Here is an 18,702-nt window from a genome sequence, read left to right on the forward strand (position 1 = left end):
AAACAATTGATGCATGATCTGAATTGACACAATGTAGAGCCACGCCACAGAAACAGATAAGACAAGGCTGTTTAAGTTCAAATACACAATTCTTCTAGCATAATCATAATAACAGCGTACAAGAGAGCAAATACTGTGAATTTTCATTTGATCTGACAAAAATAAAAGGATCAGACCGATAGTTTACTCCCAATATAATGCGTAGTTTCTACCTTTTCGGTAAGTAGGATTTGCTTCCTTGGTTTTTCATCCTATGGAACTCAAATAGTAAAGATTTTCCTTACTTTCTTTATCTTCCTCCGGCAGATTGGACATATGCCAGCCTCATCCAAAATCCTGCACGCTCAAACACGCATGATCAGTCCCTCAGAGTTCATTTCTGAAAGAATTTAAGCTTCTGAAAGACATGGCACGATCATTTCGATTGAATTTCGTTAACTATACCTTGTCCCACATGCAAAGCACACTACACAATGCCCACAAGGAAGAAAAAAACAGTCCCTGTGAGCATCACAGCAAATGGTGCAGAGGTGTTGGAAGTTGCTGATTTCACTGTCCTTGGGCAGGTCTGATCCTGCCTCAGGACGTTCGTTGATATCTTCCTCGTCATGGGAAACAGATTCATATGATGATCCTAAGCTCCCATCATCATCATCCTTGTTAGAGAGAAGGGGGCTCCTCTCAGTCGTGGTATTTATTGTTTGATGAGCAGTATCATCCTGAGAGTAATTCTGTGAAGTACTAAATACTTTGAACCCCACGAAAATTAGTACAGTCATCACACCTACAACAACAAATAGAACAATAAAAGATAACATTACTAAAAAACGATTGATAGATAACCAGTCTGCACAGTTACCTGATACAACAAAATAAGTCAGCCATCGAGGCCCATATGTCAGCTTAACGTACCATTCATCAATCTTCATACTCTGAATAAAGAGACAACATCTGATAATCACTCGACAAACAAGTTTCACACTGCATTTTACTGCTGATCCAATACCTAAAATAAAGTTTAAAGTCTAAAATAGCAAATCTAGCATCTGATGGGATATACTACTTGGTATTTTTAACTCCATGAGAAGCTCCATGATTCATCATTATAAATTGCATGGCTTCCCAACAGATTGAGAATCTAGGTTATAATTAAACAGAACATGGTGGAAGAAACCACCCTAAACATCGATCGCTCACCTAAAGAAAGCCATTTAAATAATTTGCTACAACTCAAGTGGCATCCTCAAGAAAGCCATTTAAATAATTTGCTACAACTAAATATTTTCAAGTGGCATCCTCATACTCTATTGCAGATTCCCAAACAGGAACAAGTGGCACATTGCAATGTCAGGACAAACTTCAAATGAGCTCTTCAGTTAATTAGAGTCTCCTATAAGCCTTTTTTTCATACAGGTTCATGATATGTATATATTGTTCTTTTTTCTCCTATGTCACTTGAAGCAGGCTTCAATAGGCTAGACCTACAGCTTTATGTACACTACTTTTTTAGCTAAAACTTGGGGGGACTCACTGGCCATTTCTCGTCTTCAATTTTTTTTTAAAAAAAAAACTTGCAATAGCTTGCCTAAAATGATTTGTTCACAAATTCAAAAAGAAAACATCTCATGCAATACGTTAAAAAGTCAGTGAAGATTTTACTGGATCAGGAGTTGGAGTTGTAAGAATTGCAAAATTGGTCCTTTCTAAGAACAAATTCAAAGAGCAGATCCTATGATCCAGTGAACATTTATAATACGCCCCAGATGTGTTGTACGTGATAGACTGAATGTTGAAGATCAGCTCAACCTGTTTCAAGAAACTTATCTTTAAGAAGAACATCTCAACATAAAATTTAAAAAAATAAAATAAAAGGGAATAACTAAAAGTTAAGAACATTGCCAAGCAGATATAAATCAAAACAAGCAAAACAAACAATTAGGATTTAAGAAACGCACAAGAATTCAAATTAGTTATAGATGCAAGGATGAACTTTAGATGAATAGTGTCCCTTTGCAGCTATACTGCTACTGCTGCTTTTCCTAATAAAGCTACTCCCTACATAACATTGTTTTTCTTATTCTTCCCTTATACTCCTAGCTAGATTAGCACATTCAGTTCCCTCAGTAGGACCATATCTAGTGTTATTGAAGAAAAGCCATAACAGTTCATGCTCTTCAGTAAGGCAGTATATTATGCATGCACATTTTCTTTGAAAGCCAAATATTTGTGATGAAAAGCATCCACTAACCTACTCCATTTAAGGCATCAGGGAGAAAAATAGTTTAAGATGCAACTGAGAATTTAAGATTTTCGATGGCAGATCTAGCAAATGGCTAATATCTTCCAACTTTCCATTTCATCAGTGTACTACAGATTGTGCATTGCATTGATAGATAAAACGAAAAGAAATATGGAATTGTAAATAAAGAAAAGGACACTAGTAGCATCTACTATAACAATTAAATACACAAAAGGCATGGTATTCTCCAGACTCAAACCTGATTACTTGTTGAAAAGTTTTTTAAAAAGATGTAAGAATGTGAATACGCACCTCCATTTCTATATTGTTTAAGTTACCCACAGCAATGTAATAATCAGAAGGTTTTTCAATAGTTTGCTGAATTTTTCCATTTCCTGTATTTGGGTACTTGTTACGTGAGTGACAAGACAAATTTCTTGAACAGAATTAATTGGAGAAATACCATGAATAAGAGACCATGACAATGTGGTATTAGGATGTGATGGCTGTTCCATCCATTGAACAAGGCTTTCCTTTCCTATAAACAAATGGTATAAAAACCAAATATAAGTTCCTGATCAAAATTTTCTGAACATGATGAATAGTCAACAGTCGATATATATATATATATATATATATATATATATATCTTCCACAAAGATCATTAATACAAGGGAAAATGAAAACTTCATAATAAGTTATTGAATGTGGAGTTACAAGTGTAAGACAAAGTGCATATAACAAAAGAACTATTTTCGTAAAACACGTCAAGACTCCCAGAATGAGAACAATCCATTTAACATCAAATAGACACTTGCTTTCTGACAATATCTCATTATCCAGTTTTGCCTTGTCTGGATTATTTGCAAATCTTTCAAAAGGGTCAATATCAGATGAAATATGATTATTTATTATATTCCAACTTCATGGCCTTGATTATCTACACAGTTAACCCTACTTGTCTCATATTTTATTGCAAATGATGTCCTTATTTTTTACCCATTAAATCTTTGCTTGTCTTTGTTATGGCTCGAAAAAAGGAGTATGCAGATTATGCGATTGAGATGGCAACAACTAGCCATTTGAGTGAAGGCAGTCCATCCACATAAGGACCTCAATACATATTCTGGTAATTTTTTGTAATAAAGGAGCCACCCTTCAGCTCTCCAACTCAGTATCCTAAAGGAAAGATGCAAAGCTATGGAACAAGGTTGCATCAACCAAATTGTCATGAACTGAGTCGTGACAAATATCTAGTAAATTCAACGATTTTATGCTCCAAGAACAACTTTAGAGAACAAGAGACAAAAGATGCTGTTTGAAAGTTCAGAAGGGAAAGAATATGATTGTTCACTCTTACTAAAGTTGTTAATAGAAATCAACATAACTGACACGATACAAAAAAAACAGTTGATAATTAGTAGTCAGCTTTCGTCATTTTGTGAGGGAAGAAATTCCTGCAATGGATTAGAACATTTGCATTTGCTGCGCAAGTTTTTTTTTTCCATGTCCAGACGTCCAGTTAATTGAATGTGTACGCCATACTTCAATAGAGCAATATGAAATAATGTCAAAGCATATTCACACCCTTTACCTTAGTGGTCTAGGATATTAGATCTAAAACTATCAGGATCTGCACTAGATTTGAAAATGGTAGTTTACTACTGTGGATTCAGCATCAATAAGTTGTGTTAGTCCCGACTAGTTGTGATCAACTAAATGGATCATATCTTGCTATCCCTAATTGAACTCTATGAAAGGTCAAATCACTAGTAATATGTGTGTCACTTAAATCACTTTAAATTGTTTGCTAGAATTCTCTCTGATCTAATCTACACGTTGCACTTTCAACTATAATTGATCAGCATGTCTAATAACAAAATTTATTTATCATCTTGGACATGTCTTAGTATATGTTTTCTTCCCTTTTTGATATGAAAAAAGAGGATTAAAATAAACTAATTTTATCATTTTCCTGAAAGTAGAATCATGCTTCAAACAGGAAAAATAAAAGCTTGAGTTACCAATGGTGTAGAACCAAGCAACAAGAATATTGTTGGTACTCAGTCACATCACCATTTATCACGACCCAAACTTGATGATAGAATTTTATTGGTTGAAATGTTCTAAGGCTGTAAATCATCATCACAAAATGCTTTAGTTATTAAACTAGTGTATGCCTTATAAACCTCTCTATTGTTTTGCTTGGGTTATATACATCTCTATTAATCCATAACTTTTAACGAATGACTAAATTCTGGTGTCGCTTGTTGCTGACTAAATGACGAGGCATGGAAAGTATTTTAGTGTGTTAAGGCTAACACAGTTGCATAGTTGAAATGTAAACATTTGTGTAGATTAAAAGTCACCTTGAGCGATGACTAGGATCAACGGGTATGAGCCATGCAATTTCACACCATAAGAAATCTCGATATGCGAACCCTTGTTGAGATAATATATCCATTCCTGCACAGTTGGTAATCGGGTAAACCAATTTCCTGTTCGATACTTCGATGGAGCAACCAGTTGCCGTATCTTAACTATAAAAACAGCAACTTAGACCTGCCTGGTGAAAGTTTGCGGGGATGGACGCATTTCGAGTCTCTGACCATTTAGTCAATACGTCAAGCAGCGGAGGCTCGTAAAACCCGTAAAGCATCGGCCCGTGCTTCGACGACTCCTCGTCCGCTTTCACCTGCAGCAAGAATACAATTTCAGCAAACCGACAGGCCCATCCGCAAAGGTCAGCGAAGGAGATCGAAAAAGGTGGACCTTTATATCCTGCACAAAAAAGGGATTGGCCTGCAGATTCCGGGAGCAATTGGGGCCGAGGGTGAGGTCGACGGCGCCGTAAAAGCCAAGGATCAATGTCATCGAAGCTGCTAATCAAAGAATCACGGTTTACTCAATAACTGCTGGGTGCCCCCAAAAGAATCGAAAGGAGAGTTCCAATTTCCAAAGGGGATACCGAAGAACCAGAACGTGAGGAGGATGACCAAGCAAGACCAAGCGTCGTCGTTGATCTGCCACGACGGTACGTTGGTAACCAGTATATTCATACGATGGGAGACGGTCGGAGTCGTCAAAGGAGGAGGGGGCGGCGGTGGAGGTGGCGGTGATGACGGCGGCGAGGAGGAGGAGGAGGAAGAAGGGAGAGAAGGGTGAGAAAGAGGGAGGAAGAGAAAGGTAGTGGTCTCCATGGAGGCGGAAGAAGTGGCTCACTGGAGTGCCGTCGGATCGCTCGGTGGCCATTTGGAGAGGAGGCTGGAGGTGGAGCAACGGCCGGTCAAATAGCCAACGCCCAGTCTCCTCCCTTCCCAACCAAACAGGAAGGTAGTTTTAATTTTAAATTATGCGGCCTTCTTCGTGCGCATCTTCACGTTGTTCGAATTTATTTAATAAAATAATTAAACTAAATTTAAAATAAATTAAATTATTAAAACGATTGATCAGCCAATTTAACTTAGTTTAAACTTACATTGACTTTGATTTATTTCCAACTAATTAGATTATTTTTAATTTTTATATTTTTAAAATTATTTAATTGATTAATAAATTTAATGTTATAAATTTATTTATTTATTTTAAAAACTTTTTAATTATTTATAAAATTAATAATAATTTTATTAATGAATATGATTTTTATAAATTTTATTCATCAATATTATTTATATTATTTATGAATAAATATTAATATATTGTATTTTTTATTTATTTTAATAAATTATTTAACAATTTTCATTAAATTAATTTTTTATATATTATTATTTTTTATTGATTTTAATATTAAATTTATTTTTTAAAAATTAATTAGTGTTTTAGTTATAGTGATAGTTTTTCAAAGGACGTAATTAAAAGTTCTAAATGTTCAAAAGACTCACTTCATTTTACCAAAATTCAAATATATCATTCTTTATTATTTTTAAAAAATCAACACCATAACAATCCTAGTGTTTAAGTTGTGATATTAATTTTTAGAAGGTACTGATGTTTAAGCTATATGGTGTTATTTTTAAAAATTAATTAGTATCATATTGGTGTTGTTTTTTAACCATCAACACCATGGATATTTAAGCTATGGTGTTAGGTTTTATTTTATTACTAAAATCTGTTCTTGTTAATAATTTTATTTTATTTTTTAATCTTTGTAATTAGATATTAAAAATAAAAAATATTTTTATTTTTTATTAACCTTCTTTTATGTTTTAATTTTTGTTAAAAAAATTTTAATTTAAATTTAAATAAATTTAGAGGATTATTTATTAAAATTTAAATTAAATTTTAATTTAATTTACTTTAAGAGGAAAAAAAAGAGAAAAAAATATTACGTATAAAAGAGAGGAAAAAAATCAATTATTACAAAGGGATAAAATGAGAATTATATGTACCTTTAATGAAATTTTTGGGCATTCAAAAACTTTAATTGTGCCCTTAGTTATATAGGGCTCATGTGCTGCTCAGCTCAGTAACGCCGCGACTGAATCCCACAATGTAAACGTCGCTTGATCAGTTTGAAATATTCTCAATCATGAACCGTCGAATTAAATTGTATGATTTATAATTATTATAATATATGACTATTATAATTACGTAACAATTAATTATCATAATATTAATTAAAAATAAATTATTTATATTATAATTATTATAATATAATAATAAATTAATAATGAAGTAATTATATCATAATTATTATAATATAATATTATTAATATTGATAAAATTAAAGTGTTTATATGACCGTTATGATTTCGTAGATATTATATTAATATTAAAAATAAAAATATAATGAGATAGGATGATGTTCTATTTTAATAAATAATAATAAAATATTTTTTAACGATTTTAATAAAAAAGAAGTTGTTCTTTTTATTTTTGTTAATTTAAAATTTAAATTGTCTTTTATTTATTATAGGGGGAAAAGGTATTGATTATTAAAGGACGGCGACAATATTGCTTTCCGTTTTCCTTTGTCAGAATTGCAGCCTTGGTGGCAGCACGTCACGTGAATGGCGGATTCCTCAATTTTTTTTTCCATTTAGGGAACCTTTTCAATCAACCCTATTTGTGAAAATCTAAACCTTATTTAGAATGGCCCCATCATGAGCTTTTGATTTTAATTATTACACGATCCATTCTGAGTTAAGCCTAAACTCGATTTTACGAGGAGCTTTTTGATATAATGGCAAATTAATTGAGTATTCAGATTTAGCTTAGAATAAAAATATAAGATTATGACCGTCTAATTAGGGGAAAGTTGTTGCTTTCTTATTAAACAGTTTGATAAACGATCTGCCAAGTTAGATATAAAAAGACAAGGTACCGCCGCCGGCGCCGGAGGCTCAGGAGACACCGTAGCCATCATCGTATAGAACCTCCGACCGAGAGACTGAGGAAGTGTCGGTCTGGTGGTGGCGGAGGAGGAACTCCTTCTGGCGTCGGAGCTGCATGACCTTACGATGGGAGTTGGAGTGCTGCGCGAGAAGGAAGGTCGGGCTCGCCGCTGGCCGGTACTCCGGCACGAGCCTTCCAGATTTGTACCTCACCCCGCATGCGTTGCATAGTGTCTTAGGCCCCAACGGCCCCGTGCGCCACTGAGGCGTCTTCTCCGACGCGCAGTGGGTGCAACGACGCGCCTCGCCGCCCTCCTCGGTCGCTCTGCCTTTCTTCCCCCTCCCGTTTCTCCCGGAGCCTGTGAAGGAACTCAGCTCCGACGGCGTCAATTCATAAGATGAAGAAATGGAGGAGGACGGCGAGTTCAGCCGGCCCGGTTGGTGCGACGGCGCCACCGATGAGGACCAAGCTACGGCCTTGAACCGCTTGCTTTGGGCTCCGCGAGCTGTGGCCGGCGGCTCCGCGTGGACTTGCTCAGCGCAGGCGAGGGGAGGCGAGATTGAGCTCCAACCGACCTCCTTCGGCGTGTCCGAGAAAGAATCCTCCATGAACTGGGACAGCCACTCGAGCTCCGCCGCGTCCTCGCATTGCTGCACCAATAGAGACAAAACCTTAACCAACTAGCTACCAATTCTCTACCAAAACCAAAATCATATATAATTTAATCTACACTAACTGGAACATAAAGGTCGAGCGAGCTCTGCTGCTGCGATTGTAAAACAGAAGCGAAGCAGCCATTTCCGGCAACGACTGACGACGGCGGCTCTGTCGGCATTGCGGAGAAGAAATTGGTGTCAGAGCTGCCGGAAAGGTAAGAAACACCGGAGGTTTCAGGCGGAATAACCGAACCATAAGCTGATGTTGTATTGGATGGTGGAACAGAGCGCGAGCCGGTGGAATAATAAGCAGCCATTACAGCGCCTGCATCCTCAACCATTGACATCTCCCACTCCATGACTGAACACAGCAACACAGACGTATGTAGGTGGACTCGTAGTCTTTAATTTCTTTCTTTCTCCTTCCCTTTTCTTGTCCTTGTCAGTGGAAAATGAGAGTGGGGGTGGTTGATCAAAAGCTGCAACAAGTGACGGTGAGTTTGTGACTTGGGTACAAATAATGGAGGGAGTGATGATGAAGACAATAATGGGAGTAATGATGAGGAGCGTGGCTCATTGCACTTGGTTCATGGTTCATGCTCTTCGCCCATGTCGCTCCTCCTCCCCTCACCTCTTTAAAGCCCCGTTGCTTTCGTCTCCCCTCACCTGTCCCAGCTTCCCCACTCGTAGTTGCATTAGTCTTCCTCTGATCATGTGAGCTTGGCACAGATATTGATGATCGTCTGACATCGCAAAAAGAAATATACAAGCAGGTGATGATGAGCTGGGGACTGGGATTACTTATATAGCCCATCGCTATATAGCGTCTTCTTAATTAACTCAATGCTTAACGAAATTGGTGGTCGTAAGTCGCAATGGGACGATCGACATTGATACTGCATGCCCACTCCTCATCTTTATTATCTCGATATTTGCTTTGTGTGCACAGAGAAGAACGAGGGAAGGAGCAGTGAGGGTGTCGGCGAGAAGGTTCGCGCGGTGAGGGAGGGAGCAGTGTCAGTCTCCCGTGGGGGCGCCGCACGTGGCCGTCGCTTTCTACGCCGACGGGCTCCTCGCGTGGAGCTCCCACCACCGAACGCGAGTGGCTGTCGCCACGAGGAGACTGGTGCCACCGGGCGGTCCATGTGTAATGACAGCTAGGAGATTCGACGGTTCATGCACCTCACGCGCTGACTTAATCCAAGCAGCGACGCGATTAAGAAATGCATTACATCTCGAATTTTTTTTAACGAGCTAAATTTGAAAGATTTTTTTTTTCAATTAAAGAATAAATGTTTGAATTCCATCGAACTGTCCTATTTTAATGATAGAAAATTTCAATAATTTACGAATAGCTGAATAAAAGTCATTAATTTATTTTTAATATAATATATCTATATATATATATATATATTATTTGAAAATCAATATTTTTAAATTAAAAATTATTTATGAAAATGACTTTGTTTTTATTTAATATAGATTTTTATTAACCTTTAATTATTTAAAGTAGATCCTTGATAACTAATATTTTTATGTAAAAGGATAAATTTATTAATCTTTAATTATTTAAAGTAGATCCTTGCTAACTAATATTTTTATGTAAAAGGATCAATTTATTTTGCAGTTTGATTGGATGTTAAAATTGATGTAGTAAAAAGCTCAAGTTTACCCTTTGTATTTTTTTCTTATGTCAAAAATCACATAATTAAAATTTTTCGGTTTAAATAATTATAATGATTTTATAACTTTATTATAATTAATTATTTTTAAAAAATAGCGTCAAATGTTAAGTTGAATCTTTAACTAATTTTTCCCCGTCATCTTGCACACAAAAGAGGTCGCTTTTTCTCAAATGTTCGGTCTCAAAACAAAACTCTAAAAAATAATGGAGAAACAAATTCAACTCTCTTAAAACGTTGAAATCATAAAGTGCTCTTACGAGAAAAAGAAACAAGTAATTGGAGTCTTAAACCCTAAACCCTATATATTGTCGTGGACGAAGCCAAACTCATCAAACCTTTATTTCGGTTAGCTTCAACTCAAAGCATCCCATCAACCATGCATGCTGTGCTGTGTACTCCACTACTCCATGCACTGAAGGAATATAATCAACGTCCTTTGACTTCGCCTGGCACAAAACTTATTACCTCTGTGCAATTTTTACTGGATAGAGTGACTCGACTACGAGCAGAGATTCCTTCAAGCACAAATAATTGGACAAAGTGCTCATTTCTTTTCCTCCTCTGAGTAACTGAGAAGGGTCTCGTCTTTCATCAATTCTTCCTTCATCGATTGACTGTGATAATTGGCCAACTCAAAAAGACAGATTGGCACCATGTGTGTGATCATGACTGGCTGCTTACTTCAGGCTTCCCCTGACACAACACTCACAGCCCAGTCATTGACTCGAGCTCTGGACTGCAGAGCCTCTTTTCTTTTATCCCTTTTCCTTCGAGTTTCTCAGTGCCCATCATCTGCTCTGGATTGCCTTGTGTTGGGTGGAGATATGCCAGTCTCTCACTCATTGTTTGTATCAAACTAGGCGAATCCGTACGAGAAAGCAGAGACATTGAGTCAAAGGTCAAATGAAGCAAAAGCCCCGAGCTCAGGGGCGCGTGCGGATCTGAAACAGGTAAAGAACCATGGAGATAATCTTTTTCTGAAAAATCAAAAGGAAAACAGTAGCAGGAAAAAAAAGTAGATGGAATTTAGCAACAGCGTTCATGATTGCAATAATTGGCAGCTCCTCGCCATGCTCGGCTCATCATCATTGGTATTGACTTGCAGACATGGTGTTGCAGTGCCCCCAAACTTGCCGCTATTTAACACCCTTCGTTCCTCCTCTGCACTCCTCATCTTCTTCTCTTTCTTTCTTCCTTACCTTGCCTTGTTGCCTTATCTTCGGCCTCTCGACTTCCATCGAAGAACCCAAAAAAGGAGGAAGTGATCGAGGTATATAATAACTCATGTTATATACGATGGAAAAGGAGGATTTATCGTTAAGCCTCAGCTTAAGCACTTACACCAATCACTTCCCGCCTTCTTCTTCGTCGTCTTATTTCAGCCAAAGAATGCAGTGGAACCTTCTCCTCCCGTCCTCTTCAGGTAATTAATTAAAGGAGAAGGTTGAATTAGCGTTACGTATGTGTTTCTAGAAGAAGCTGTGATCTTGGATATAGATGGAGGAGCAGGGGAGGCGGCGCCGGGGGATGAGGCTGTGGAGGCCGAGCGAGGGGGCTGCTCGTCGCAGGGAATCAGTGACGAGGACGAAGACGGCGACGGCTGCCGCAAGAAACTCCGGCTATCCAGAGACCAATCGGCCGTCCTCGAGGACAGCTTCAAGGAGCACACGACTCTCAACCCTGTACTAAATTACGCTTTAATTTACAGCACCATAATGCTAATTACGTCGATATATATATCTATGATTAAGTAGTGATCTCGTTAACCGATGAATGTGAGGATGCAGAAATTGAAGGTGGCATTGGCTAAACAGCTCAACCTGCGGCCGAGGCAGGTAGAGGTATGGTTCCAGAATAGGAGAGCGAGGACGAAGTTGAAGCAGACGGAGGTAGATTGCGAGTTCCTGAAGAAGTGCTGCGAGAACCTGACGGAGGAGAACAGGAGGCTGCACAAGGAGGTGCAGGAACTGCGAGCTCTGAAGCTGTCGCCGCAGGTTTACATGCAGATGACGCCCCCCACCACCCTCACCATGTGCCCTTCCTGCGACCGCCGACTCTCCAATTCTACAGCCGCCGCCGTCTCCTCGCCCGCCGAAGCGCTTCCTCAGCATCGCCGCCTGCGCGCCAACGAATCTTTGGCGAACAGCCAGTCTTGACAGCAACCATGTGTTTGATGATGGATTTGACCTTGATCACCTTCGTACGTTTGTGCTGTTACTGTGTTTCTTGGTTCGTCACCACTGCACTGTTTTCTATATGCCGTCGTTACGTTGAGTGCCATTTCAATTTCAGAATCTTTCGACGTGCTCTCGAAAGTTTGGTGTCTCGTTTTGCAGTTACGGAAGCACCCAATGAATTTTGAACCATCGTTAACCAAACATCTCTTTGTATATTCGACTCCTGCCATCCTTTATCGTAATTCGTTTTCCGAAATCTCTCTTTTGTCCTGCACTGTTTCAATTTGTTCCTCGAACCTCGTCACGACTCCACCACAATTAAAAAATGGTGAAAAAGATTTTAAAATAATGTCACGACTCACGTGCAAGGCTGACGTACTACACCGATGCATGACCTCACTTCGCGTACTCGTCGTATTCCGGACGAGACACAAGACGCCGAATCACAGCGTAAAAGGCAAGCGTGGCGGGCCGGGGCGCCACATATGGCCAGCTGTCCTCTGTGATGGCGGATCCTGAAGGGGCTCACTTCACGTGGTTGGTTGGACCCGACGGCACGACCGGACCCATAATTCGAACCCGTTCATCGATCACGTGGGCTCCCTTACGAATGCAAGAACCGTCGCCAATCTTGATGCACGTTTGATTTGTCATTTTGGGGGTTGTTGAGAAGAACAGCTGGGTAGAGTAGTTGTTAAAAGGGCGAGGAGAGCGAGTGGGAGAGAGAGAGAGAGAGAGAGAGAGAGGGGAACAAGAAATCGGAGAGAGAAAGAGAGAGCGCGAAAACGAAGGCGCCGTGGGATTTGCCTACGGTCCAAACAAACTCGGGTGGGGATCGCGTGCCGCTGCAGCAGAAATCTCCTTCGCCATTTTGATCCGTCACCTCCTCAGATTGGTAACCCTAGCAGAGCTGTTTCTGCCTTCGAGTTGCTCTCCCTTTTGTTCTCGACTGGAATTGAGAAATTGTATGCTTGTTTGGGTGATTTTTACTATCTCTTCTTGGCTTACGAAATTGTGCAGGAGGAATTGGATTGACGGAATGCATATTGAGGAGATTGAGGAGGAGTGCACGGAAGGGGGACAGGAGGAAAGGTCGATTTCCACGGTTTACAGTGATAGGGATGCTTTCTTTAATGCAAAGAGGGCGGCGGTAGGAGTCGGGGCTCGGTTTCTCTTTTACCCGACGCTAGTGTACAATTGTGTGCGGAATGTGATCGAATCCGAGTTCCATTGGTGGGATCAAGTCGATGAGGTTTGTCATGCAATTGTAAATTTCCTTTTCTTGGAACTCGCAGGATAAATTTAACTTCGTGTTTTTGGAATTTACATGTTATTAAAGTGCAAGAGTATGAATGGTTCTACATATGCGCTGATTTCCAGTTTTCTTGTTTTCATTATATGTGCTGAGGAAAATCTACCCAGGAAAAGATTAAACAGATTCGTTAAACAGTCCACCCTGGTAATGCCAAACCACATGAGAAAAATAAGTGAAGAGGTTTTTTGATTCTATGAGCATAAAACACAAAGAGCGTCAGGAAGAGTAATTCTTTATCAAATTAACACATCCTTAGATGTTGAGTGTCCTGTGCAAAGCAAGCCAAACGAAAATTTTCATCCTAGGAATGACCCAAAAATTCCTGATACAAAAGGTCTATTTACATGTACATCATGAGAAAGCATATTGTAAGAAAAGCTCGTGGAGATGATATACCATTTGATGTCCACCTCCAAGAAGTGGTTCCAGAAAACCAATCCAGGGAAATAGTCAATGTGATGGAATGAAGTTGCATAATTTTACACCTCTTAGTTGTACTGCCAGAATTATCAGGATACAAGCAAAATTTCTCCTCAATTATTGGCTTTTTGCTACTAATTGTTAGGCTTGAACTCTTTTGAAATGTTCCTATGGATTTTATGAACTCTGTAATTCTTGTCAGATTTGTTGGCCTCTTCTCCTTTCAGTTGTAACTTCTTTGTTAGAAATATTGAGTAACTCATTGACCTTTGCCATTTCAGTGTTTACTGTTAGGTGCTGTACCATTCCCCAGTCATGTTCCTCTCTTGAAGAAACTTGGTGTTTGTGGTGTCATTACGTTGACTGAACCATATGAGACACTTGTGCCTACCTCTTTATATGATGTGAGTTCTCTCCCTTTCGGTCAGTCATATTCTATTGAATAGAAAGAGTGCAGTAGAAGATTTTTGGTGTTTGATTTAGTTCAATCAAGTCTTATGATTCGTTTAATGCTTTAGTTATATTAATTATTTCAACTGATTTTAGCAAATAGCTACTCTATCCTTACAATGAGGAAATTTGGTTGTAGCAGTAATCCATTACTGGAACTGTTAAATACAAGGCTTGGGAATTTTCTCTTTGATGATACTCACCAATTTGCACTCAGTTCCTGCCACATTCTGAGCAGTTTCTTGTGCTTATTGATTTTGAAATATGTTGTGTGCCATATTAGAGTAGTAGAGTGGCTCAGCCATGCCAATTTTTGCAATCTAGGTTGTATGAGGATGCAGGAGTCTTTCTACATCTGTTATTTGTTTATTTCCCCCTTTTTTCAGTAATTCCTTTTAACAAATATGTCGGATTGCATGGCAACTTTAATCTCTTTTATCCCAAGATTCTTAACAGGTTTCTTATGTTTGCTGTCTTTCTAGACAGCCATGCCTATAGGTTTGCTAAATTTGCAAATGCTTATTATATTGGCTGACAGTGGCCAATTTTTGTTCCAACCTTATCTAATGCATAGAATTGGATCATTTAGGAATCCATTGGTGGACCAAATAGCCTTCTAAGTGTCAACAAATGTTTATTATTGCCTGAATTAGTTCTTCGAATAAACTAATGGGATAGAGTCTCTTTCATAGACTTTACATTTACCATTGTTCTTTAAGACTGAGGCAAAATAAATGAAGGTGTATTGCAATAAGTGAAAGTAGAAATAAAAAAATATATTTAAATAGAATACAATTATATTTTATATAGTATAAATAAAATAAAACTGTAACCGAATTTTATTTTAAAGTGATTTATTTTCATTTGTATTAACAAGCATTTGCAAATATATAAAAGTTTCTTGTTTAATTCCAAATAAATGCTCAACTTTTACATTAGCCAATTTGCATGTCCTTTGCATTATAGGAATTCTATACCTTCTTTCAACCCACTCAAGTCCTTGAATAACATTTTTTTTGAACCAAATGTTCAAGTTCATGCCACTCTGTAGTTATTCAATTAGTTGAACCTTACAACAAGCTTCTTAAATACACCAAAATTGTGCATGCATTAAGTTTATGAAAAACCAAAATCCAAGCACCTAATATCTTGATCTACTTGATGTCATATGCCAATTTATATGCTACAAATCTGGAGATGGAAACGATTTATCAAGGAAACCAAATGCTTGTTCATGCCACTCAGTAGTTATTCAATTAGTTGAACCTTACAACAAGCTTCTTAAATACACCAAAATTGTGCATGCATTAAGTTTATGAAAAACCAAAATCCAAGCACCTACTATCTTGATCTACTTGATGTCATATGCCAATTTATATGCTACAAATCTGGAGATGGAAATGATTTATCAAAGAATATCTTAAAACAAATCATAAATCTACAACATTACAGCAAACAAACAAGGAAGCAGTAAGTCCCAACTATTTAGGATCATTTGCGTTGATGTTATCCTTCCAATAAATGCATGAATCAAGAAAGAAGAAGATTATCATGAAAAAAACAAAGAATACTTAAATATTCATCTAAACCATTCCCACTAGGTGTTTTGACAAGAACTTTTGCTTTCCCTAGTTGATACCTTATATTCAAATCTCAATCTTCAGTAATTCTAGCCGTCAGCTGTCTTATATTCAGCTCTTTTCAAGTAAAACTATAATTTAAAACTTTTATATGCAATAAGTATTTCTGAGGATATATAGAAGTCTTCTTTAGGTTTAGGGCATTCAATATCTCCATTTCTCACCCTAAAGATAATTCTACCTCTGCTAATTGATAATCATATGTTGAATAATTCTTCCCTTAATCTTTGTTCCCTAGCAGCGTAAGCCACAGCTATATTATGCTGCATTAAGACATCCCAATAACTTTGAAGCATTACTGCATATGATCAAGCCTCCAGTACTAGAGCTACACTAATATAGGGAAAGCCACTAATCTTTTAACTCCCAAATTCCTTTTGACAATGTGCAATATCTAAAGTACAAGAGCCAGTGTATTCTTTGAATTAATCTCAGACATCATTATATCTAACATATGAAACATTCTAAAGTTAGAATTCATCCATTTGAATTAAGCTACTGTGTTCCTAGATGCAACTTCTTACTCTATGCTAAAACTTCATTCATTTATCTCTTTTCTCCTTTGTGTTTGCTGGATTTTAATTTAAATTTCTTCATATCATACGGAAAGTGGAAACTCAAATAGAAAAGTATTGCTGTAGGCGGCCAGTATTTCTTTGCTTGACTTGGAACCCTTTAGTCTCCTAAAGGGCATTCCACTGCATGAGGCTTTTGTTATTGCAATGCTTGGGAAGGGTCAATGTATGTAACCAAAGTGATTGTTTTCTTGTTCCTTTGTGCCCTAGTTAGCAAATGAAGCTAGTTTACCATTGTGTCAAGCTCAATGTTTATTCTTTGTATTCATATTGTATATTATTTTCTTTGTATGGGGTGTAATGAGGTGCTTCTGGAATCTCTTTAGCCCTGTCAATAATTTAATGAACCAAGTACCAGTAAGCGGTCATTTGTTCTTTTGGTTCTTCTGAGTAGGCACACAGGATTGAACATTTGCTGATCCCAACCAGAGATTACCTCTTTGCTCCATCATTTGGAGATATATGCCTAGCTGTGGACTTCATCCATAGTAAGCACTACCGTCTTAGGCTCATTATGAACATGTTATTTAATTCAGTGATGGGATCTGAAAATGGTGCATTTTGCAACATCTTTTTTTATTTATACAACTTCAGCTTAAAGGTTCTGATTTTTGCATTTCATCTCTATCTACAATCCTAGCAACTGAAAAGCAGTTATGGTAGTGAAATCCTTAGTTTTAAAAAGTAACTTGCATATGCTTTATTATTATGGCTTGGAAATGCCTTTAGGTGCCAATTTTAGTTTCTCTAAATGCTCAAAAATTTTCTAGCTAATGTGTGGCCAAAATGTAGTCCGTCCTTTAAACTAAATATGGCTAATATCTTTGATAAAATAATCATAATTTTTGTAATATTTTTACAAACAACTTGTAGCTAACATTTCTAACTTTCATTTTACATTATCTTCTTTGGAATGCCAAATTTGTGAAGAAAACAGCCAAAAGGGGGAAATGACATATGTTCATTGCAAAGCTGGTCGAGGACGTAGCACAACCATCGTCCTATGCTATTTGGTATTGCTTTAATTTAAGCAAGGGATATTTTTTTGACAACACATATTTGTTGAAAGAATGATAACAGAAATGCTATTTTACAGGTGCAACATAAGCAAATGACTCCGACCACTGCATACCAGCATGTCAAAATGAGAAGGCCAAGAGTGCTTTTGGCTTCTGCACAGAAGGAGGTCAGTATATGATTATTATTTTTTTAAAAAAAAGTATAGAACTACATGACTAAAAATGCTAGTGAAAATCATTACCATAAAATGTAAGTGTTCAAAGTTCTATGATTTACCGAATCATGTATACGCTACTATTTTGTTGAGATTATGGAGAACAAGGTTTTGCTTTAGCTTAGTACCAGACTATGAAGCTAAATTTGTCTCCATTTACCATTGCAGAAGAAGAAAAAAGTCCTATCTAAATTTTAACTACATGATTCTTGGTAACTCATTTTTGCAGGCCGTCGAAGAGTTCTACCAACTCAGGGTTCTAAAAACTGAAACAAGTACCGACTCGACAGTTCTTAGTGTAAAGTCACCATGGGTTGTTATCCCCAGAAACCACATATCCTTTGATGACAGCTCCTTTGAGATTTTGTCCCATTCCGACGTTGTCGGATACAACGGGTACTTCAATGCCAGCAACGAAGGCACATGGACAGAGCCGAGTTCAGTGTACACGGTTCAAATTGCTCGGCGGAGAGTACTTTCGAGGCTCTCCTATTTCTGGTTCAGAAGCCGTGTGCATGGGTGCAGATCAGGGATGGCACATCCCCGTCTACTGGAACTGTAAATGAGCCTTCAACTCCGGTTCCAAGTTTCGTAGCCTAACAAATGTTCCGCCGTCTATTACACTGTATACCCTTTGTATGACGAATTTGCGTCTGATTCCCTCCCTGTCCCTGTAGAGTGTGGACTCGTCAATCAAGTTTTTTTCTGCCCGACTGGGCAAGGATCCCGCGGCTAGATGAGTCAGCTTGTTGCACGCTGGCATGAGTAAGTGTAAATAATAAGGCCTTTTTGCTGTCATCTTTTATGACCAAATCTTTTTGGCAAAATGGCTCATGTATCTTCCTATGTTTTACTAGACTCAATTTCAAACATATTCATTGATAAAAATGAAATCATGTTGAGAGTCAGAAGAGCCTGACCGTTGAGTTGTGAATACTCTTTCGATTTATTTTGTTGGTCAGTGAAAATTTTATGTG

General features: G+C 37.9%; 4 protein-coding genes across 5 annotated transcripts; 2 read left to right on the forward strand and 2 right to left on the reverse strand.

The window, feature by feature from the left end:
• Window positions 1-44: 44 nt before the first annotated feature.
• Window positions 45-5,447, reverse strand: LOC141821954 (E3 ubiquitin-protein ligase APD2). Of its 2 annotated transcripts, none has more exons than XM_074709358.1 (10): window positions 5,208-5,447; window positions 5,012-5,118; window positions 4,806-4,934; window positions 4,609-4,705; window positions 2,703-2,777; window positions 2,552-2,634; window positions 1,660-1,806; window positions 860-932; window positions 445-784; window positions 45-336 (listed from the first exon to the last, which is right to left on the reverse strand). In XM_074709358.1, the coding sequence occupies exons 1-10, from the start codon at window positions 5,437-5,439 to the stop codon at window positions 261-263; spliced, it is 1,359 nt and encodes a 452-aa protein (XP_074565459.1). In that variant the 5' UTR covers window positions 5,440-5,447; the 3' UTR covers window positions 45-260. The 2 variants fall into 2 exon arrangements, with proteins under 2 accessions (XP_074565459.1, XP_074565451.1); XM_074709350.1 differs by having other exon boundaries at window positions 5,012-5,121.
• Window positions 5,448-7,581: 2,134 nt separating this feature from the next.
• Window positions 7,582-8,603, reverse strand: LOC141833662 (GATA transcription factor 4-like). Its single transcript, XM_074721146.1, has 2 exons — window positions 8,310-8,603; window positions 7,582-8,223 (listed from the first exon to the last, which is right to left on the reverse strand). Exons 1-2 carry the CDS (start codon window positions 8,586-8,588, stop codon window positions 7,582-7,584), a joined length of 921 nt encoding a protein of 306 aa, XP_074577247.1. The 5' UTR covers window positions 8,589-8,603.
• Window positions 8,604-11,207: 2,604 nt separating this feature from the next.
• Window positions 11,208-12,070, forward strand: LOC141824960 (homeobox-leucine zipper protein HAT3-like). The gene is made up of 3 exons (XM_074712312.1): window positions 11,208-11,337; window positions 11,412-11,596; window positions 11,702-12,070. The coding sequence occupies exons 1-3, from the start codon at window positions 11,211-11,213 to the stop codon at window positions 12,068-12,070; spliced, it is 681 nt and encodes a 226-aa protein (XP_074568413.1). The 5' UTR covers window positions 11,208-11,210.
• A 772-nt stretch (window positions 12,071-12,842) lies between these two features.
• LOC141833640 (phosphatidylglycerophosphate phosphatase PTPMT2-like) lies at window positions 12,843-18,597 on the forward strand. The gene is made up of 7 exons (XM_074721128.1): window positions 12,843-12,986; window positions 13,112-13,343; window positions 14,108-14,230; window positions 16,886-16,979; window positions 17,422-17,504; window positions 17,588-17,677; window positions 17,955-18,597. The coding sequence occupies exons 2-7, from the start codon at window positions 13,131-13,133 to the stop codon at window positions 18,285-18,287; spliced, it is 936 nt and encodes a 311-aa protein (XP_074577229.1). The 5' UTR covers window positions 12,843-12,986; window positions 13,112-13,130; the 3' UTR covers window positions 18,288-18,597.
• The last annotated feature ends 105 nt before the right edge of the window (window positions 18,598-18,702 follow it).

Source organism: Curcuma longa, chromosome 1, assembly GCF_044706935.1.
Source record: "Curcuma longa cultivar G26 ecotype Majalengka, Jawa Barat chromosome 1, ITB_CL_G26_1.1, whole genome shotgun sequence".
NCBI lineage: Eukaryota > Viridiplantae > Streptophyta > Magnoliopsida > Zingiberales > Zingiberaceae > Curcuma > Curcuma longa.